At 38.4% G+C, this 23,376-nt stretch overlaps 1 protein-coding gene and 1 long non-coding RNA gene across 4 annotated transcripts in view; one reads left to right on the top strand and one right to left on the bottom strand.

The window, feature by feature from the left end:
• Positions 1-23,376, top strand: part of LOC139114115 (nuclear receptor subfamily 6 group A member 1-like) — a 184,990-nt gene that overhangs the window by 95,702 nt on the left and 65,912 nt on the right. Inside the window, 1 exon segment of the mRNA XM_070675648.1 lies at positions 10,511-10,588. Coding sequence (XP_070531749.1) covers positions 10,511-10,588 — 78 coding nt within the window.
• LOC139114116 (uncharacterized) overlaps positions 1-23,376 on the bottom strand; it is an 85,203-nt gene that overhangs the window by 26,025 nt on the left and 35,802 nt on the right. The window lies entirely within an intron of this gene.

Genomic DNA, 23,376 nt, shown 5'->3' with positions numbered 1-23,376 from the left:
CGAGAATCAGCAAGACTCCCCATTCATTGGCAAAAATCAGAATTTTAATTCAGCTATCAATTCATGAGAAAGCGTCATTTTCTCGCTCTTGTTTCGCAATTTTTAGCTCATATTTGGTTTTGTATTATAAATACCAAAAAGAGCTTATATGATGAGTCGGTGGCGTCTGTATGTCTGTATATTTGTGGGTATGTATGTGCTCCCATACCGCCAAAGCTATCATCTCAGTATTTGGTGTACAGGTAGATGCGGGGGTTGAGATGTGAATTGTTCAAATGAACATGTCAGTGTCAAAAATGTGCAAATGAGGTAAGAAAAAGCGAAATCCTGCAAATGTGCAGGAGTGATGGCCAGTGTCTGCAACAGGCTTGAGTCATTTCCTGTCATTGTTTATGAACTGTTACATATTAACAGACCAGCTCAAACCATAGACAGTAGAGGGGGGAAGACTGTCTATGGTCTTACTAAGAGGGACTAACTGTTTCTGCTATGCATGTTGCTAAAGTTGACCTCCAGTACCTAAAGTTTCAGTTCTTATTTACTTTAGTCATTCTTTTTTTTCTGGTTTAAATATTTCTTGTTGTTTTTCTGGTTGTTCTGTGCAGAAATCATTGTCATAACATCAACGTAGAATTTTTCTGCACTGAACAGATAGAAACATTAATATGTATTGTTGATCTTTGGTACCCATACTGGTATATACCAATTCTGATCAAATTTGAGCGACACCGTATAATTGCGGTATTTTTCCCTATAGTGAGTGTTACATAATCTATTGTTTTTCAGCACTCATTCACACCTATAACCATTTCAAGGTCCAGATAGTTAAACCACGGCCCCTGTAACCATTACGTGCAGACATTTTTACAACAAAATGTATTAATCGTACAGAATGTAGTTCAGGCAAGGCCCGCCTCAGTAAACTCACGATGAGGTCGGACCGCCCCTCCCAACCAAGTCCTGATAGTTTGTGCGGACATGTTATGAAAAAAAAGCATTTAATGTAAAGAATGTAATTCGTGCAGACCTTTCATGTGAAGAATGTATTAAATGTACAGAATATATTAAATGTAAAGAATTATTTCCTGCAAGCACAGCTAGACCCGACCCGACCTTAGAATGTATTTCGTGCAGACCTTTCATGTAATAAATGTAAAAAATGTATTAAATGTAAAAAATGCATTTCGTGCAAGACCGGCCCAAACTCCTGATGATGTCCGATAAAGCCCGAGAAAGGCCCGAGAGTTCGGTGTATTTCGTACGGACAATTATTGAAGAAATGTATTAAATGTAAAGAATGTATTTTGTGCAGACCTTTCATGTTATAAATTTTAAAATGTATTAAATGTAAAGAATGTATTTCGTGCAGACCTTTCGTGTAAAAAATGTAAAAAATGTAAAAAATGTATTAAATGTAAAGAATGTATTTCGTGCAAGCCCAGCTAGACCCGACCCGACCATAGAATGTATTTCGTGTAGACCTTTCGTGACATAAATGTAAAGGATGTATTAAATGTAAAGAATGTATTTCGTGCAGACCTTTCGTGTAATAAATGTGTTAAATGTAAAGAATGCATTTCGGCAGACCTTTCATGTAAAAAATGTATTAAATGTAAAAGATGTATTTCGCGCATGGATAAATGTAAAAAATGTAAAACGTGCAGAATTCTTGACTACTGGCCATGGATGTCAAAGTTGTCGATTTTCAATTTTTTCTGTTTTCCTCCCCTCCAGCTCGACAGAAAGTCGGCAATCTGTGTCATAAGTACACGTGAAGGTTGTACACGTACATAAAAATCAATTCATGTAGTGGTTTTATGACAGACAGTATATCATAAATGGGATTCACCAGTAGTAGCTGTCTGTAGACATGTGAAATGCTGTATATTAAGGGGTGAAATTCCTTCTTTATCGATATGACTGGGTTGCAAAACCAGCACATCAAAAGAGTTTGCGATTGTGATAGTATATCTGCCTTAAAAGTGATAGATTTATACATTTGCTTAAACTTTCCGTGTGTAAACTTTGAAGCATTCCCATTTCCATTTCAAAATTGAAAATGAAAATCACCATGGAAAATTTGGTAATAGAGAAATGAATTTCCCGTCACTTGTCACCACTTAAAATTCAAAATGGCACTGATCGCTGAATGAAATTTTCGATTTTGAAAAATGCTAGCCAGTTTACTTACTCCGTGAGCTCCAAAATGAGCCCCCACAAGTGGTAGACCCAAAAAAGCATTATGAAAGTTAGTGAGTCCGAATATCTGTTCCCAAGGTGCATTTTCTCTTCAGGCAGTCTTGAGCTCCCAGAAGGTATAAGGCATTCCCCTTCAAGGGATTATGCCAATGTGAGCATTTACCTGTGTCTGTATATCCAACTATATGAAAACAGTAAAGAAATAAATGGCTATATCCTGTCCGCAATGTTATAAAATTGAAGTCTACAGTGATTATTTGCTTTAGATGATGATCAGTAACGTTTAATGTAACATAAATATACTTTCATTCACAAAGCACTCATAACTTCGATTTCCTTAGCTGAGGACACATAACATTCAAATTTAATACTCGCCATTTAAAAGAAGTGTTCACGTAATAAAATAGGATAAGTGTATGATAGCGCCACAACTCGGTGTTGAACACTTTTTTACGTATGTTTTAAAAGTGGTCGTTATGTGCTAAATCTGTCGGTAGCTGTTTAAGGCAGAATGTGCCTCAGGGACAGATATTCAGACTCTAAATTTTACAATATTTCGTTTGGTATACCGCTTATCGGGGCTTATTTTGAATCTCTGTGAGTAAATAAAGTTTTCATTAGCTTGTTTTGTGTGAAAATAAATTGAAAATTAATTTTTCTTCCACATAGTTTACAGAGGGATGGCAGCCATTTTGAATTTCAAATATCAGTATTATGTCTGGTATTTTGCTTCTGTAGCATCAAAATTCGCTGGTACCCCACATTTTTATTCTTGATTTGGTAAAAGAGTGGTTGACAGCCCCGTTGAGGAAAGTTCGGGCTAAGGTTAAAGATCTTGTAATTTTGAGGCGCATACAACCTTAATGCTCACAAATGCTACCTATTTGCCTTTGTAAAAAACCACGCAGCCATCTGTAATTTTATTTTTCAACCCTGGCAAGAATGCCTCCTCGCCTGTGGGTGGGAGATTTGACTTTTTTGTTTTTTGTTTGTATGTGGGTTTATTAATTTGCAGTTTTAATTCTTGCCATCACATGGAAATAATAATAACAATTTTAGGTAATAGGCTAAAGTCTATTATTAGCATAAAGAAGAATAAAAAGAAGAAAAGTAGGATTAAATGAGATTTGACAGAACAGTCTGTCATCACTTGCATGGTGAAATGGCGTATCTGTGGTAAACTAAATTAAACCATCTCTTTCTTTTTTTTTTGCTGTTTTTCGAGGACACTTAACTCCTACGAACGTTGCAATCTTAATATTTTTTTTTATTTCTGTTTGTGCATTGAATTTTGTGACTGCAATATTTTCAAAAGGTTGAACACAGCAAAGAATATCTGGTAGTGTGGTGTTAAAGAGACAATAAGCTGTAATTGTGTGTAATACTTTTTCATCATTTTTTGACCTGTAAAATGAGTACACTTTTTCTTCTTCTTGAATCTCTCCCCTTAAAGTACATGTATACAGTGCTAGTCTTGCCACCACGATACATTGTTGACTGTTTGCAGTGTGTTATTGTTGATATAAAGTGAGTTGTACCGGGGTAGTCTAAACTGAAATACTGCGGTCAACAGTAACATTAGACAGAATGTATATACTGGTTTTGAACATGTGACATTTCAACATCATTTTGGGAGTTAAGCAGAAAATTGTTTTAAAAACAACAAAAAAATCATTGAAAACGTCTAGTTACAGCTATTTGAACTTGACTTACAGGACTCTGGGTATTCTCTAAACAGCTTTGGTTTTGTTTGATTGCTATTTTGAATTTCAAAACACTGGTCTTATCAGCCAGTTTTTGACCAAAGTTGTCATAATTTCTGTTTATGACCATGTTTACAGCCATATCTGTTTTATTTTTAAGTTGAAAAATGAATTATTGAACCATTTAAAGCGTATTTGAAATTATTTATTTTCCAACAGGAACGCTGGAGAATCTTATGTCAGTGAAATTTTTAACTTATTTTTTGGGGCAACATATGGGCAATGTTGCAGCTAGATAGACTCTTATCCCTTTTATCATCCGTTTTTGTTTTTCTCACATTCTACGTTGACTCACTCCATCCTGTATTGGGAAAGGCAGTCAACCTTAACCTACATGGATGGTGAAGGTTTATGTCTTTCAAAAGCAGAGAACCTGAAAACAGAAATTCAATTCATAGGTGTTTGGCTGAGAGATGTGAAGCTGTTCTTGTGAAGCCTTTTCTCTCGGTGATCTTCTTGACAAGTTTCTACCAAAAAACGGGCTTTGATGGAGTAGTTTGAAGTTTGAAGTGATGGATGTGGTAGAGGATATTGTTTATCCTAATTGATGGAACTCGCACCGCATTGTTCCTCTAAACTAGGCGCATCTGTCATTTGCGTGGATCGCTTTTGAATTTCAAAAGTACTTGAAAAAGCAGATGTGCTCAATGGAGCTTGTAATAATCATGTTCTTCAATTCAGGCAAGACTGAAAACCCCTCCCCTGACCCCCCTCCCCCCACCCTACCTAAAATACTAATACAGGTAAAATACATTGCACAAGAGTCTAGTCATATTTCGGCTGGAATTTTGATTAGTCTTGGTAGCTAGCTAGGCAGCCACATTGTCTCCAACACAAAACAAAACAGGAAAATGATGATGAGAACTTTCCACAATAAAGCAGCAATGACTGCAAACCTTGATGAAGGGCTACCCTTCCTCAAAAGACAACACATATAATCTCCAGTGACCAATTCCTTCTGTCCTTTGAATATCCACCTTAAATATCGATAAGTCAAAAAAAAGATACTGCAAATTTCTTAAATGTTTTCTCCTTTGAGTATTGTACACCTTAATATGCAATTATTTTTTTTTTTAATTCTTTGAACAAGCCCTGGACAGATGAGTTCCAGGGAAAATGTTTGTGGTGGTGAAACTTGCTAAGTTTAGTTGTCATGTATACCTGTATAGCCCTATGCATGAATTCTCTTCTGTTTGAGTAACAAGCCAGTGGAAACTTGCCAATGTTGGATGCCAGACATTATTGTCAAACTAAGGAACGGCCCAGACAGAGCTCATAAATTTCCTTCAAAGAAAAAGAACTTCATTTGAGATATCACCCTTCTAAATGTCAGCTACCTTTGTATTTTGCTTCTTTTTCAATAAAAAAATTTGTGAAAAAAAAAAAGATTTAAAAAAAAATTGAAAAGGTTATTGTTTGTATACATGAAGTTATTAGAAGCCTACAGCCTTTATGGATTGTATACAATCTACTATTTTGAGAAGGAGCCCTTTTCTTCCGTCTGTTTGTTTGGTTCAAACAATGGCCAGATGGGCAGACAATAGAGTCAACGCTAAGTTGAGTCACGTACATGGTGATGTAATGTGCTGTTGGCGTTTCATTGGCTGCGTCCCTGTGGAGACCCTAAACAATGCTGGTTGTCTGGTTGGACGTGGCTTGCCTTATAACACGCTGTGATGCCGTTACTGCATTCTTATCCTACGGTGTTCTCAGGGTTTTTTCTGTCCTCAGATATATATGCTGACCACAAGTGTCCTGTGTTTTTCTGGGGTCCTTGTTTTCTTGTGTATGGTAACCTCATGAATGATCATGCCCAGTTTTTCGCCGGAGTATCATACTCACATCTTTTTCTTAAAGAGACAAAGAAATTAGATACAGAACTCAAACTGTACATCTAACTCGAATGTATATATGTTCCGAATAGATGAAAATCTAATTGTGACTTTTTTACAAAATTTGGTGAAATGATAACCGAGTGTTACCATGGCGATTGCTTCTGACACCTTGGTATCAAAAGACCAAAGATTGGCAAATGTCGGAAGGCAGATTTTCAAGCTGCATTGTATCACAGCCAGCCGTATGTATGCGTGAAAGGATGAGAAGAGAAAACAGAAAGAGACAATATGATCAATAAATATCATAAGCGGCTGAAAACTGGAAATGACTAATGAATGTGGACAAGGTGTAATATTGAACGGAGCGGTTAGACGAAGACCTGCTACTGCACTCTTAAAAAAAGCAGTGAGCAGATTATAAAGGCAGACAGGTGAAACAAAAGAACCCTCCGAAGATTTTCACCGATTGCAAAGGACTACGGAAGAGTCTGCTTAGAGAGCAATGACTCTGCTGGCTTCCACTCCCCAAACGTGAGATGGTCTCAGTCTCAGATTGGCTTTGCCATCTTCTGAAGATTAAAATCATAGACAGCGAAAGGAAACACTGACGTTCTAAGCGGATACAGTGTAGTGTTTCTCAGACCACGTATAGTGTTTCACCTGTATCATGAATATTTAAAATGTGTTGTACGTTGCTGAGGGGTGCTGTACCACTGCTGTCTAGGGATGTATAACCGTGTGTGTACTCATTTTGTTGCAGGTTGCGCTGTTTACGGGAGGGGGAATGGAAGAGGGAAGGTTTAGTGAAGAAAAGGGAAGGGAGGATGGACAAGGGTAGGTTTAGTAGAGAAAGGTGGAGGGATATAAATGGAAAGGGAAGGGTTAGTGAAGAAAGGGGAGGGGGAATTGAGAGGGAAAGGTTTGGTAAAGGAAGGAGAGGGGAGGGAATGGAAAAGGGAAGAGTTAGTGAAGAAAGGGGGTGGGGAACAGGAAAGGGAAGGTTAGTGAAGAAAGGGGAGGGGGAATGGAGAGGGAAAAGTTTGGTAAAGGAAGGGGGAGGGGAAATGGAAAAGGGAAGGGTTAGTGAAGAAAGGGGAGGGGGATTGAGCTTTGTCTCTCCTCCCCACCCCACCCCACACCTTTGAAATTATGAAGAATTGGTCAAGTGCGGGTCAACTTCAGCCAAAATCTAACGGTAACACAGTTGGTAATCACACAAAGGTATGCCACAGTCAGTTGAGTGACTTAGCAATGACGTATAAAGCAAAAATAGTTCAAAAATCATCAAAGTTATATCAACTGGCCCTTTGGATAAAAGTGTATTTCATAATCATGCAATATTTGCTCCCAGCATATGACCATGTTACACATATCCTTAGTTTTGTTCCTTCTCGGCATTTCCAATGTTTGGCTTCTGTTCTTTTAAATTCTAGTTAACATAAACAAAACATTCCTATTGAAAAGTTTATAATGTCCATTATATTCTGACCCCTATTACTCCTGCAAGTTATTGTAACCTTCCAACTCATCGCCTGTATAAGTCAGATGACCAAACCTCTTTCACCCTCATCTTGTAACCTGCTCACCCCTCAATTTCCTGTAAACCAGTCCATAATTACCATTTTATATCAATTGGTTTTGGGCCAAACCATGGTGATGGAGAGTGGGTTTAAGTTGACTCTGAGGAAAACCTTATTCCCAGATGACATGTCAGTATCCAAGGCTTTCCCAACCAGGCAGGTCTAGCCGTGTGGACGTACTGAACACATCTGATATGGGCGCAATTAGACAAGTCACAGGAGACTGTACAAAGGATGCGACCCGAAATTAACTCGGAGATATGAAAAATGACATTTTACTTGGCTCATCAAATTTTCACTGGTGCAATAAAATGCCACATGACCTATTGTCAATTAATTTGTCTACCTCAAAGTGAAAGTGTCAGCCTTATGTATAATAGTTAATGTTATAAATGACAACTTGAATACTTGTATTCGTGTGTGTGGGATACATGTAGTAAACTGCTTTAGCCTCATATACATGTATATATATATATATATATATATATATATATATATATATATATATATATGTATACATACGGTATATACTTATGTAATACTGTATAATATATATGTGTGTGTGTAATATATGTATATGTATAATATGTAATACAGTATATATAGTCACACACATACACACACACACACATACACACATGCATGCTTTTGTAGGCTCACACATACAAACACATTCATAATGCCTGTATATATGCATAAAAGAAGTTTTCTTATATACTTTATGCTGAGTCATGTCTTATCACTCCCATTTCCATTGATTGCGCCTAATGAAAGATATGACAGATATACATTGGCAAACACTTGTCATTCAGTTTATTTTGTGAATGTCTTTGATGACTCCTCCCTCAGCCCGTTTGCTTCTATAGATGATGATTATACAGGCTTCTGGTGTCATTGTACTCCAAGAGTTACTTACTTGGTATAAAAAATGCAAGGGTTACAGTCATAATAGCGTCTGACTGCATGCCTACCTTGTAGCATTGCTTATGGCTACTTTATGAGGTTGTTTTCCGGCTGAGAAGAATCGGTTTTCCTTGAAACATTCCACTTTTGCAAAGATGCTGCTGGTTCAGATCCGTGATTGTATACATCGCATGAAATATTAATGTCACAAACTGGGAACCAGCAGGGCTTAGGAAATTTTTTTTAAGCCGGGGGAAATATAAAGAGGAACATACAAAATATGATAGCGAAAGAATATGATATTTTTATCACTTGAACTACAGTTACCCAGATTTATGCATTTTCTCGGTGGGCAAGCACTGGCATGTCCTGCTCTGAGGAGTTGATGAAAGACCCAACCTTTTCGAGTGATGTTATCCCAACCCTACTGTAACCATGCATTCACATGATTGTCCAAAACTTTATTTAGGAGGATTAGTGGATGTGTGGTTAAGTGCCATGTTTAGGTCTTGTTTTCAGTTTATCTATGGTCCCTATGTAAAGTGAATGAGTATTGTGCCATTCAGGGGCATATCCAAAGTTGACTGGAGTGACTTTTATCACCATGATTTTACATTTAGATTTGCAAAAAATATATTGGGAAACTCACCTTATTGGCAGCGACTTTGTGAATGTAGAGGAAGATGAATGGATGGCATTTTTGTTCATGATTCAAATACCTACAGAAATCATGATTAATTGTGTTAATTGTTTCTATGGACATGAGATGTACATGCAGGGATTGCCTCTGTCTCTCTCTCTCTCTCTCTCTCTCTCTCTCTCTCTCTCCCTGGTACAACATACAATTATTCCTCTAGATCTGGTTCTTCTAGTCTCTGTCTTTGTCAATATTGATATATTTCTTGGCCTCTGCCAGTATATCTAGTCTCCCATTCATTCACACATTACACTGTATCTGTTCTTCACCAGCAATGTCTGTCTGTGTGTCTGTCTCTTTCTCCCACACTCACAATCTGTCATTATCCATCTTTGTCTCTCTTTATCCCTTTGTCCCCAACACTTACACTATACAATTATAAATTGGCTTTGTTCTACTGGTCGTCCCGTTCTTAAAAACGGTTCTATTAAATTGTCACGGTCAGTTGAGGACAGACCAGAAAACTCCATCACCCTTCCACCATTATAACAGAAAAGTACATTACTCCTGCCCATTATTCACCACCCTCCCCCCCCCCTCTCAGGATAGCCAATTGAAAAGCCCCATTGAATCTGTGAGAGAGTGTGGATATGACAGTGGAGTGGAACTGACGGTTGACAATGACACTGACCTGAAAACAGGCAGCTGTTGCCTGCCGCTGGGGGTTTTAATCTTCCAAAACACACCCTGCAGATTTTGAAGATAAAAATACATGTACATTATACCTATTGGATCTGACTCAAAGAGGCTTATTCAGTTTTGTGAACTACTTGGAACATTGTGTATCTAATATTTAAGATTAAACTTGACTTTACCAATAGCAACATTGAACTTCATGATTTGAAATTTTCTAATCTTTGACTTGCAGCTGTGCAGGTCTTAGAGATTATATTTGACCAAAGTCATGGTCAATGTTGATGTAAATTTCTTTTTTGAAATTTGTTTGTGTTTGACACAAAAGTGAAGTTTACAGTTCAACGGCTGCATTACTGAATGGCATGTATGCAAATGCCACATCGTGGAAATAATTACTTTCTAAGTGATGACAGGAGACTGGTTATTGTGATAAATAAAAACTGTGCTACTTAGTGTCAAAACTTATTTTTGAATTTTGTTTTTTAGGGTGTCATGTAGGTTTATTTATATTCTTTTATTGATCATGATTCAATGAAGTCGTGTTTGTCCGATTTCTTTGCAGTTTGTGTTTTACGATTTAAAATAATAACAAATTCATGTGTAGCTGCGTATGATAAATTATCATGATAACAAATCATTGTAGCAAAACCTTGTGTTGGAGAGGCTTGCATGGCGGTAGAAAGCATGCGTACAGTAGATTTTTGCCTGACTTATGGGTGCGCTGTCTAGTTGAACATATGTTGACCCCTTATGTTGGCACACTTTGCTCGCCGGGGCCAGACAGAAGATGTGGAAGAATTCTGTTGCCATGAAAAGTAGCCGGACAGGGACTTGGTGACACGTATCCCGCGCTGGAGTGGTCAAATCCGAGGGTAACAATGTACGCTTTCTTTCCAGGTAGCGCCGATTTGACTTCAAGACTGAACACTTTCGCGGAGAGCAACGGTTTTGGCCCAGACAGGCAGAGTCGACAAGGTAAGCGGGGACACAGAGTTGTATATGGGAGTAGTGAACACATGGCTTAGATACCCTCGTCCATAAAAAACACACACACAATAATACTCTCACTGCTGGGTCTTTTCTCCCTGTAAAAATCTCACCTGGGTTAGAAAGACTAATTGTGATGATAGACCCAAAGAGAAACTTTTGAAAATGGCTGTGTGCTTTTTTAACGCAGCATTGGTGTGGGTGCCGGAACTTTTGTGTTTTTTTGTGTGTGTGTTTGTGTCTGTGTTAAGTTTAAGTCATTGTTGTCAGTGTGTCTACTTCGAATACAAGGAAACGCGACCTGAACCCATTGGTTTGACCCCCATCAAAAGGCTCTACTCCCAAACATATCTCAAAAAAAATAACAAGGTGGCATGTTCAGAGCTGGTACAGTTCAGCTTTCTGACCCTGATTGCGTTTTACCGTGCTGGTTGTACTCGCTCCTCCCTGTTTGAATTTGCCTGTTCTGTGAGGAGACTGCTCTACCGGCACAGAAGGCAGCATACAAGGAATCTGCTGGCTTACATCAGTCTTGTTTTGAAATATGACTCTCAAAGAAACAATGGCCTTTCAAGTCACACAACTAAACACTTCTGAAGATCCAGAGTGCAGTACTAAGACAGAATATTTCCGTCAAAAAAGACAACTTTGCTCTTTTACAAGATTATATCATGTTTTGATATTGATTTAAGACTTGTTTTCACAATTACACGTAGAGATTTTGATTCTCGTGCCAGCGTTCCTCGTCACATAATGACACGAATTGCACAAAAAGGCTTTAGAAATGATCGCAGCTTGTTGCAAGTACAAAATGGACAGACGTCTTTTTCATGTTCACATGTTGTATTGTTCCTCCGTGACCTTAGGTGAACTCCATGTACTCAAATGCATTGCCGTCTGTGGGCGGTAGTGGGAGATAGAAAGAAAAAAAAAACTACTCAGACATTTGGAATGAATGCTAGGCCTGGTCATGCAGGCTGCTTGCACTTCCCACTCTGAAGTCCCTGTGGTTTGAATTTGATCTGGTTCCGAATTGTTGTCGTTTTTTTTCTCCCCTTTTTAACCATGCTCTGCCAACACAGCTTACATGTACTTTCCGCTGTGTGCAGTCAGTCGGGTCTTTGTCAGTGCTGTGCATTGTTCGCACACATGACTCATTGTTGTCAGCCGTGATTCAAGGGCAAAAACTCAGGCGTTTAACGAGAACGCATCTCTCACCCTTGCTGGCATATGCGGAACATTTGCATGCGCAGACCCCAGTTCTCTGGCAGAAATTCTGTGTGGTGTTTTTTGTTTATTAGTGTTTTCCAACCAATAACGGTTTTCTACTGCACTTCAGCAGAGAACTGCCACCCACCGTAGGACTTCTCTGTGCATTCATGTTGTATCAGTGACCTTTACCGATCACGATAAAAGTCAGCAGTAAAAAATTAATTCATCTTAGTCTCTCCTTTTTAAAATTTGAAAGGCGTGATGCCCGTGTTTGGTGATAGGTGATGCATTCGTGTACTCGGATAGGCAGAGACACCCACCCACAAACGCTAGACCACCTGTTGTACTATGGATGTCTGCAGTTTTAGCCCACAGTCACATGCCAGTTCCACATCCAAAAATATATACCTCCCCGAAGGCTGTCTCGACTCACACTTGTCCAGATAATTCGATCCTCCCATGCTTGTCTGTCTCAGGTGATGCTATAATACCGCCGCTGTTGTTGGGATGATCACCGCCAGAATCCATCGCTCTTTTGATAATCCCCGTACATCTTCCAAGATCAGGCAAAGGTCAGACGTTGTGGGACTGAGCGTATTCTGGTGGGAGGGGGGCGTAGCGCTCTATTCGCTGCCTTCGCTATCCGTGACAAATTATCTCTCATTCCCTCTAGCTGCAATGTAAAGTCCTGAAACTGGTATTTCTTCCAATACATAGAAAAAAGATCGATGTCTGTGTCTTTCACCAGACAGCATCTGCTAGAGTCGTGTTTCTCGATGCTTAGGGGGAGCTCTTGGAGACCTAAGGGTGTTTTTGTGTTCCCCCAACTGCTGCATGGATATTTGGAAAAAAAATAATTCACCTTCGTCCAGAATCTGTGGTATTGTCAGAAATCTTTGCTACATATATAATTCATTTCTTTCCATCGTAGTGGCAGAACCAATCAATATTGATCTCAAGTATCGCTGCAAGTATACCAAAAGAAAACAAAAACTAATAAAGTTACTGTAGAATTGAAATAACAGATCACCATTACAAGTTTACAGAAAGTGTATCCGCATCAAATATTCTGAAAAACATAAAGTCTTTCTCGTAAACATTTAATTATACCAAAGACACCCGGGTGTAGTCAGTCTTTGATAGTGTCAAGGTTGCCATGGGACAAGTTTTTGCATAAGAAAAAATGAAGGCGGTCAGAGATTTGTGTCGGCCTACTCACCAAAATACCCAGATTTTCAAAGTCCATTGCATCTTAACTGATTTTAGCACACCAGTGGTGATACAGAAATCTTCAACGAAACATTAGGTTGCCAGTGGAAATGTTGAATCTACACCTACGCACATAATACTTTCTCAATTTTCAAAGACCTGAGCAAAAAACCTACAAAGTTGTCCAGAATTTACTGCTAGTTTATTCAATATTTTGGGTTGGGGGTTCCCTTAAGTTCTAGGCTGAAACAAAACCCAAGACAAATGGAAAGAAAACCAAGATTGAATGTCAAGGTCAAGGCAAAGATGAAAGTTATTTCTTTTTTAGCAAGGATATGAGATTGGGGAAATAAGTATGAAATGATTTGCCCGACAGAACGTTGTGGACACAGCTCAACGCACATTCAAGACAAACTAGACACTGTCCTGATTTTCCTAGTTAAGCTTACCAAAAATATCTCTGTGAAATTTATCCCCATAAAAGTAAGAATTTAAAAGAAAACAAAAAATATGGGTGCATACTATATTTGAAATTCAGTCGGTAGAATGACTCTATGTGTGTCACACACCCTTGTACACATATTTTCAGAACAACCTTTGGCATTTTTGCAGTGTTTCACTTGACATTCAAATAAGTGCTCGTCGTCAGGTGATGGGAAAGGCGTGTTTAGAAAGGTTGAGTGGGCTTGGTGCTGACAGCCTAACTCTACAATAAGGTAGAGTTTCCTTGGAGTGTTTCTTGGTACGTTTCTCAGTATGAAACATCCCTGATGCTGCTTGTGACAAAAAAGGGATTTCTTTGAAGAGTGGTGACACCCACCGGATTGCTATGTACCGGCTTCGCTTTGAATTTTATTATTCCGTAGAATGACTGGTGGGCTCTTCTTCATGGCTAGGCATGATTTTTGTGATCTACATGTAGGTCTGAATGTACAATGTATGTTATCACATGGTTTTCTTCTCTGTCTGTGTGCTTATGTGTGTATCAGCATGTTTAGTGTGTGTGTGTGTGTGTGTTGTGTGTGTGTGTGTGTGAGAGAGGTGGGAGAGAGAGCGAGAGAGAGAGAGAGAGAGAGAGAGAGGTGGGGAGAGAGAGCAAGAGAGAGAGAGGGTGTGGTTTCAGGCACAGACAAATATATAAACAGACTAGCAAACTTCACGTTCCCTGCATTCTGACATCTTAGAAGGTTTATCGCCCATGCACCAATCCTCACAAATTGTATTCTAAGAATCAATGGCCAAGAAAAAAATCTATCAACACCACTCTTAGTCATACTGACATTGCCCACCACTATCATCATAAAACACTGCCTTTTCCCACAATTTGAAAACAGGGCTCGAAATACTTTTTTTCAACCACCTGTCCACTGGACAAGTCAAAATAAAAAGTACCTGTCCCAGTGAGAAAAGTACCTGTCCAAAATGGCATAATTTATTCTAAAAATCTATACGAATTTCAATTTAATTAAAAAAACTTGTGTCTGTATCGTATGCAAACTGGCGTAACAGCACCCTTGGTGTCGAGATAGCCCTGAGAATCTCCCAATCTAAGAGATTTGAGACATAATCTTAGATAAATCAACATAGCTGCCTCCTGTAAACAATGATTAGATTTAATCTAACTTTTTTTTACTTTTTTCTGACAGGTAAATATCCAAATAATGATTTTCAAAATTTTAAAGGTACATAAATTTAAACTTATGAATATTTGCTGTAATCAATAGGTTGAAATACTGGTTGCAGGCTGAAAAAACCTACCTATCCACTTGGACAAGTACTTTTCAAAACTACTTGTCCCAGGCTAATTTTCACTTGTCCGGGACAGGTAGACAGGTATTATTTCGAGCCTTGGAAAATGGTGATTGCCGAAGGTGCTTTGCAGGCAGACCAGAACGATTGTCCTCCAGAAATTGTCAATGTGTCCAGCATCTCAGACACCAAGCTGGCATGAAAAATTCATCACACGGCACAAATTTTGTCTGCCCTCAGAACCAGTAAGTACAAATACTGAGCTCGCGTGTACCCCTTCATTTCCAGTCAGTACCTCGTTTGGAACACCATGCTACACGTTTTTTTTCTTTCAAATCTACCAAAAATTCTCCAAGTCTTTTTACTACTCTCAGCACAAAGAGACCAGTTATTACCGCAACATGACAAACACAATAGGCCAACAAACACAATCAATCAAACAAAAGGATTGAAAATCCTAATTTACGGAAACAAAATGATTTCCAGCCATCCATCCATGCATCTTAAAATACGTATAAAATATTACTGGTATTAATTATGTGGTAAACATTCAGCTTTTTCCACTGTGTACCAGTTCTTATCAATGCCATACTAATGAAGCCATTTACATTTTTACAATCAAAAACTTTTTCAGTGCTGTAAAAATTGTTTCATTCAGTATTTTGGATGTTCATACTGGTATCTGTATATCCCCATATTCTTTTGTGCTCTCATAGATTTGCTGATAGCTTATCACTGCCTGTACATAGGTAAAAACTGGGTGCCATTTTATTTTTTTTCAAAACCTGGCATATTTGCTGGTTTCGATGTGGAATGGGATCTTTTTTTTATGTGTGGACATCTCTCTGCATTGGGTAAATCACAAATCCTATATTATATGTTATAGCGCAAACATGGGACCATGTGCCTGAGGGTAGGTGACCATTTGCCCTCCGTACGTCGGGCAAATGGTCTCCTGCCCCGAGGGTACATAGTCCCATGTTTGGGCAATAATGTTTTTATTACATGCCTCTCTTACACAGCTTTCTTTCAAAATATGTAGGTTTATATGCAAATGACAATCATATGCTTTATTTCCATCTCAGACGAAAATCCGTTAAAAATGGAACGATTTTCATCATCGAATGGCCCATTGATATATTTAAACTACTGTTATGTGGTTTATCAATTTTTTAATGCAAAATTTTCTAAAATTCGGATTTCCTATGCAAAACATGAAATTTCAACATTTTGACATCAAAAAGTTGTCCAGTTGAAAATAGTTCTGGTTCAATTTCAGTCAAGTGATGACTATGCGGCCCGCGACGTCATCGACGAGTTACCATTGAATCCTATGGAGCGCACGACATTCGATATACGAGGCATGTAATAAAATATAAATTTAGACATTGGCACTCTGTGCTATCGTTGGTGGCTGTGGTCCTTATAGCCCTTATTGAATGATACATTCGACCACGGTCCCTCTACAGAAGAGCCATGATTCGACATAACTACTTATTATTTGAAATGATTTTTCCCATGGTTGTCAGTATTTGGTAGAGTGGGCTGACATACCGTACATGAAATGTGTGTGAAGAGCACAGCTCTTGTCCAAAATGATGAAATTAAGAATCAATTCTTCAAACCACCTTCAGTGTGTCTCCAACCCCAGGACTAGATACTGTGTATTTTTCTGTCTGTGTTCCCCCTTCCCTTGTCCCATGCTGATAATAAAGTATGCGACAATAACAGAGATACCAAAGTTCAGGAAGCAGTGACAAGTCTATTCTTGATCAAAGTACTTTGAGTCGCAGAGAAAAAAAGGTTAGTTTTTGCTCTTTGTGGCATTCTGGTCTTTTCAGCGGGTAAGGTATGGCATAGAGTGGATGTTTCCAGTGAGAACATCTCACCATTTCCCATCAGTACCAGAAATGGGAACGGTATCAGTGTGCGGCCCCCTGATGGTTTTGACCATGAGTGGCCTATAGTTGCTATTCCCCCATCTCCTCAGGGTCTGTCCACCAGCTAGTCAGCAAGTCAGTCAGTCAGAACTCAGACTTTTTCTTCATCATCTAAGCAGCGGTCATTCCATCATCTTTTGGATTCCGTTTCCATGGCAGCTGGTTCTCACCAGGCAACGGGAAAAATTCTCCATTTCCTTCGGTGAGCTATTAAATGACATGCACTGAAAACATTCCTCCGTTTGTTTCCATGGTAGCGACTTATTTCATGCGGTGTATTGAGATATTTACTTTTGACTGATAGAAAAACGGTGAGAAGCCGATCAGACTGTGCCTTAATTTATACATGATGAAAAATTTGTACTGATATATCCTCAAACACTGGACTGTGAGCTCAATGGAAAGTGAAACAACTTTTATGTTGTGTTTGTACAAGTGGAACAAGTTTGTAGTTATCTCATGTCTGTGTGAACCTTTACTTTATGAATGTAATTTGTTTTCATATTTTTGCCTGATTTGGCACAAGATGAAATTTGTCGATGGATTTAAAAATGCCTTTTCGTGAGTTTTATCTTGGAATTAGTTTAATAGAAGTGCTCTTAAGGGAACAGGTACCTTGTGTCATTTATCAGGCATTGATATTTGGTATTTGTTGTACTTTTCTACTCAGCATATTTCAGAGAGTCTTGTCAAAGGAGCATACTGTGAACAAGTTTACCTGTCTGCTTCTGAGCTTTGTGTTGTATACAATGGGATGTGTGGACACAAACATTTGGAAATAGGTGTGACACACTTTTTCATGTCAGTAACCTTTGACCTGAGAGGGCAAAGGTTAAGCAAATCTTGGGCAACTTTGTACTGCTAAGTATTTCCACCTCAAAAGTTTTTCCAGTGAAATTGTTTCAGAATAGTAGATTTTCACCTGCTGATTTCAGATTATTCAATGATTTTTTCTTTTGTTTTTAGGGAAAGTCAGAACTTTGTACAAGTTTGTATGATTAGTATATTCTGATTGACTGGACAAGTCAGTCATCTGGTGGCAAAATGTGTGAGCTTTTGTTGCACTCTGCTGATGGCCAAATAGCCAGCCTTTATTACTCTCGTCCGATAACAAACTAGCTAAGGTTTGTTGCATTCATCCGATCAATATAGCTAACCTTTGTTGAACTCATTTGATTGCATATACACTGTAGCTACTCTTTGTTGCATTTATGTGATGCTAAACTTGCCAGCCTTTGTTGCACCCATATAGCCAAATAGCCAGCCTTTGTTGCACCCATATAGCCAAATAGCCAGCCTTTGTTGCACTCATAGCCAAATAGCCAGCCTTTTTTGCACTCACAGTCATATAGCCAAATAGCAAGCCTTTGTTGCACTCATATAGCAAAATAGCCACCCTTTGTTGCACTCATATAGCAAAATAGCCACCCTTTGTTGCACTCATCTGATGGCAAAATAGCCACGCTTTGTTGCACTCATCTGATGGCAAAATAGCTAATAGTCAGGCTTTTTTACACTGACTTATCTAATGGCAATATTGCCAGGCTTTTATACTATCATTGAAAGACAAAATAGCTGGAATCTTTACTGCATCTATCTGATGGCGAAATAGCCAGAGTCTGTTTAGTAGTCCTCTAATGGCAAAATAGCCAGCCATTTTTGCATTTTATGGATCCATACTGTTCATGTTATTTTGCCCACTGAAACTTACTAGATTGTCAGATGCGAAATATTCCGTGCCTGTAGATGTTAATAACAAATACTTCCATACCAGTATGTCATCAGCATATTTGTTGCAATATATATATATATATATATATATATATATATATATATATATATATATATATATATATATATATATATATATATATATATATATATATATATATAACAAAAAATTTGAAAAGATGGCGACTTCTTCAAGTAGCTAAATTGCATAATTCTTCAGTGCGAGATTCCAAAGAAGGCAAGAACAAATGTGTAATGGAGAAAAATGTTGCAGTCTTGTGAAAAGAAAGGTGGGAAAAGGTCAAGTTCACAGTAGCAGTGGACAAAAGAATAAAGAAACCAGATCAGGAGATGCGGGTTCAGTGCATTTTGAAGTTGGCTGTGCAGGATCATTATAAACGATCAACAGATGCTTATCCACACTTCACAAAAGGCAGCCACCCTCAGGGGTCCAAATGGACGGCTTATTTGTCATATTTGTCATGTAGTTTGATATACCATTGCTAATTTAGAAGACTCAAAGTGGCTGTAAATCAGGCCTGCACTAAGTCCCTGTACAAATAAAAATCACAAAAATTTTTGTTCCAAGCGGCCAAGGCAGGTTCTTCAGTTGCTTTCTGATTCTCGGTTGAATTTTAAATTCACACCCTGTTCCAAATTTAATACCTTTGTAATGGAATGGAAGACATGCCAACATTCCCGGCAAATTCCATTTTCAGATTTTCTTGAGTTTATACTTGCATATAAACAAATTTGTGAGTACAAGGGCAGCGTGAACGGTAACTCAATCCTCCACAGGCTGTTCTTCTCAAAATACAACGTAATGCGCTGTACAAAAATAGCCTCAAGTTCTGTCCCGCCATAAATTCGTAATAATTTATAATTTACTACTTGTTTTTCGAACCATTTGTCAGTTCATGTTTGTTTACCTTTTTTTTTATTAGTTGAGAATTGCTCTTGTTGTTCAGTCAACTGAATGTTAAGGTCAAAAGATGAAATACCAGTTACTACACTACACACAAAAAAAATTCTGAAAACCGCTGGAAAAATTTTCTGTGAAAATTAGAGACCTGGCCATGTTATCAGATTTCAGGTTCAAATTTCATGCTGACTTGATCATGTTTCTGAAATTGTCAGGTGATACCTGGCAGGCAGTGCAATATATCACCACGGCAGTCTGGCTAGATGACCTAATTTTGAGGTAAATGACCGTACCACCTATCTGCTGTTCATACAAAGATTTAATGACTGTCTCAAGGTCAAGCAACTTTCGTCTGCAATGAAAAGGGCGCTCTCAATTCCGTAGTGTAGCTTATTTGTCCCAGGGAAAGAAGGAGCGGTGGTGGGGAAAAAAAATGAACGCCACTTTGATTGTGACGTGTGCTTTTATTTGAGTGTGACTGATGTAAAGGATTGATACTGATAGAAAACCGTGGCAGCTGTGGCGTAGCGGATGCCACTGAAAACCCAGACAGTTTATTGTTGGCAGTCAGACATGTGTACGTGGGAGTTATTTATAATCGTGGCAGCCGAGCAGCGGTTGATCAGCGCAGCCTTGACACTGTGCGACATTTTTGTGTGAGTGTGCGCATGTTCACGATCGAGTGTGGGCCGTGACGGGAAGTCGCAAGCCTTTGCGCTGATTATATGGCACAGTTGTATGATAAAATACAAGCTTTTTTGTTCAGTTTTCAGAGTGAACCCAATTTCAAAGGTAATCTGCTGTCAGAGCTGAAAGGCAGGGTTTTACAAAAGACATTGTCTCGTCTGATGTGCTGCTGGCAAATATAACGGGGGGATATTTTTGAACAGCCCATATGCAAAAATTAGCTATGTAACGTATCACAAGATGCGATGTTTTTAATGTAATTTGCCCTGGCATCCGCACCTTCTGATGCTGTATATTACAGAATTCATATTGGGCCCAACAACCCTGTGAGCAAGCGGTGGCCAGGATCAAAGGAAGAAGAGTTTGCTCTTCAATTATAAACAAAAGAAATGTGAGATACACACTGTCACATAGAAAAACTAATTGAACAGAGTTAAATTGTTAATATGTTGTCCCTCTTACCCAAAAAATATGTTTGTCTGTATATTAATTTTTTCGAACTTCTAAGCCGAGGTGAAGGCCATCGGCAGGATCAATAATGCATTGCCTGTTCAAATGCAATGTGTTGCCATATAGGGTGAGTCATCTTGTGTGTCACATGTACACAAAAGGACAGACTGGCAGGGAAGGGAGTTCATGATGATACTGGCTTTTGAATACCATAGGCGATTACATCACGGCGATAAATGTTTGTCTAGTCTGTAAATTCACACACCGGGGGAAAGTCTGATTTCAGTGACTCAGATCTAGAATATGGTCCAAAATGGGCCAAGAGTGAAAAAAAATCCAGTACAATATGTCAAGTTATGTAAACTTTCCCGTTATTTAATATCAAATATCAGGAAAATTAAAAAAAAAAGTAAATATAAGAAAAATTCATGTATACTAACATCTTCTGAAACTGGTATTTGTATCCTAATCTCATGATTTTAGAAATCTGTAGTCAGGCCAGTACAGCTTTGTGTCTAATATTTGTACACCACAAAGTGTGCAATCAAATTTTTCTAATGTGCTATTGAATGTCTGACCATCATCACGACAAATATGCCAGACTATGTCTGTAAAGTGAGTTGACCAACATCTGTCCATGGTTTTGAAAGAGATTAAGTTGATCACTTTTGGCAATTTGTTTTTTGAAAAAATCTTCTGGAAATTAATTTTGGACTTAATTAATGATGAAAAAAATCTTCTTGAAATTAATTTTGAACTTAATTAACGATGATGCATGATGTGGCGAGTTTAGTCCCAAGGTACTGCATACCACAATTGTCATTCGGCCGAACGACTTTTCTCAAAAGGATTCATCTCATGTACATACCCAAAAAGACGTCATCGGTGTATTTCATTTGCGTTTCTTTACTGCAAGCGATTGTTTGGCTTGTTTCAGAGCGCCGCACAATACAATGGACTTCTGTAATTAATACTGCAGAAATGATGAGAAAAATATTGTCTTTATTGTGTCCTTCAGAGTGATGTCGGTGCCCTCCTTGTAATTACCGCAGGATTTTCTTGATTATTGGCGTTTTTGCCAATGGTTAATTGTAAGCACTAAGTACAAGTTCTGAGTATTTTTTTGTAATTATCCAAAATGTCAGCAAATTATACAATTATCATCCTCTGCTCTCATTAGGTGAAAATTAACAGCACGGTAAATGCACTTTTGTATCAGATGCACCAGACACTAGATGCTGTTAAAAAATTTCTATGGCAAAAATTTGTTTACCAATAGCAAGAATTTGTTTACCAATATTGCCTTTGATTTCTGCTGCCGTTTATTTCTGCTGCCTTTGTTTATACGGGCATCGGCACTCAGAGACACAGAGAGAGACATAATCAGCTATTAGCATATCCTTAGCACAGACCCTGTGAAATATTATGCTGGTACCAGACAATCAGTGTTTACAGCAAATGTTACATCGTGGTCGATTTCTTAACAAAATATGCCCATTTCACCTCAGCCGTGCAAAATTTACAAGAATTTATTTGAATTTAATGTTTGACCCCAAAAACTTGATTTAGATAAGTAGCAGCACATTTATGTTTCAAATTACTACACCATTCGATTTTTCAATCAGACGTCAGACATCAATGTAACGGGTTAACGTCAATGAACAGTATCCCTCAACATAGTTATAATAACATTTTCCCCGTAATATCAGCGAGAAAAGGTGTTATGCAAAATAACTTTTAATTTCTTTTGACTGTTTGTCTCGGACGAGTTTAAATCGGAAATTTCTGAGAATGAGCAGAATGATTTTTGTGGACAGGCACTTTTTTGAGTGGGACAGGTACTTTTTATTTTAACTCGTCCAGTGGACAGGTGGTTGATAAAAAGTATTTTCTCAAGTAGCTATAAACTTACTCTCTCTCTCTCTCTCTCTCTCTCTCTCTCTCTCTCTCTCTCTCTCGCTCTCTCTCTCAGTACTACTCTAACATGGAAAACAAAGATGTCAGGTTGAAATCTGACTAGATTTGTTCAGAAAGGAAGAATTTTCCCTTTGCTCCACATTCCAAGCCAAATCCCACCCCCCCCACCCCCCCCCCCCACCCCCCCCCCCCCCCCCAATATCTGCCATGGCTGATCTATGAAATCACTTTTTTCGTGTTAATTAAAAGATGCAAAACTTAATAGTCTAGTATGATTAAAAGTCAGAAAGTTATTGTCCTATTGTGATACCGTACTCGTCCGAGTATAAGCCCCCGGTTCGGCAACACAAAACGACGGCAAAACTAGGGGAGGGGCTTATACTCGAGCAACCCCATGTTATCTGGCATGGACGCTTAATTTATGCTAATTTTATGCACGATTTTTTCAACACCAGTTGATCTTTCTATCGCTTTCAAATCGACTTACACATCCCAAAAAATTGATTGTACAATCTCTGAATACAGAAGTGACATTTTGGTGAAATTTCAGCGTCGAAAAAAAACCCAAACTTGAAACAAAGACGTTGTGTATGCAGCTGATCAACAGTAATGTGAACAGGCATGCATTGCCTACACGGAAAGGCACCTCAATATTCCAGTATCAAACTGTCTACATCTTGTGAAAACAACAACATAGCAGTGAAAATTGTAATAGTCACCAGGAAAAGTCTTCACAAATGAAAGGATAATTGCTTCAAACAAAAGAAACTGCATGTTTCGAGCATGAAAACATCGTGGCCGTGAATGAAAATAAACAATGGCAGACGTGAGTGGGACTTTTCTATTTAGGCGACGGGGTGAGCAGGGTCAAAGAATCAAGATAGTACTGGGAAAACGTGTCATTTTCCTTACGATGCTGTCAAGGGAACTCCAGTTTCCCATTGTTTTAACATCTTTTA

Source organism: Ptychodera flava, chromosome 16 (genome assembly GCF_041260155.1).
Source record: "Ptychodera flava strain L36383 chromosome 16, AS_Pfla_20210202, whole genome shotgun sequence".
Classification (NCBI taxonomy): Eukaryota; Metazoa; Hemichordata; class Enteropneusta; family Ptychoderidae; genus Ptychodera; species Ptychodera flava.
The sequence above is the reverse complement of the archived record's forward strand: the minus strand, read 5'-3'. Positions and strand labels throughout refer to the sequence as shown.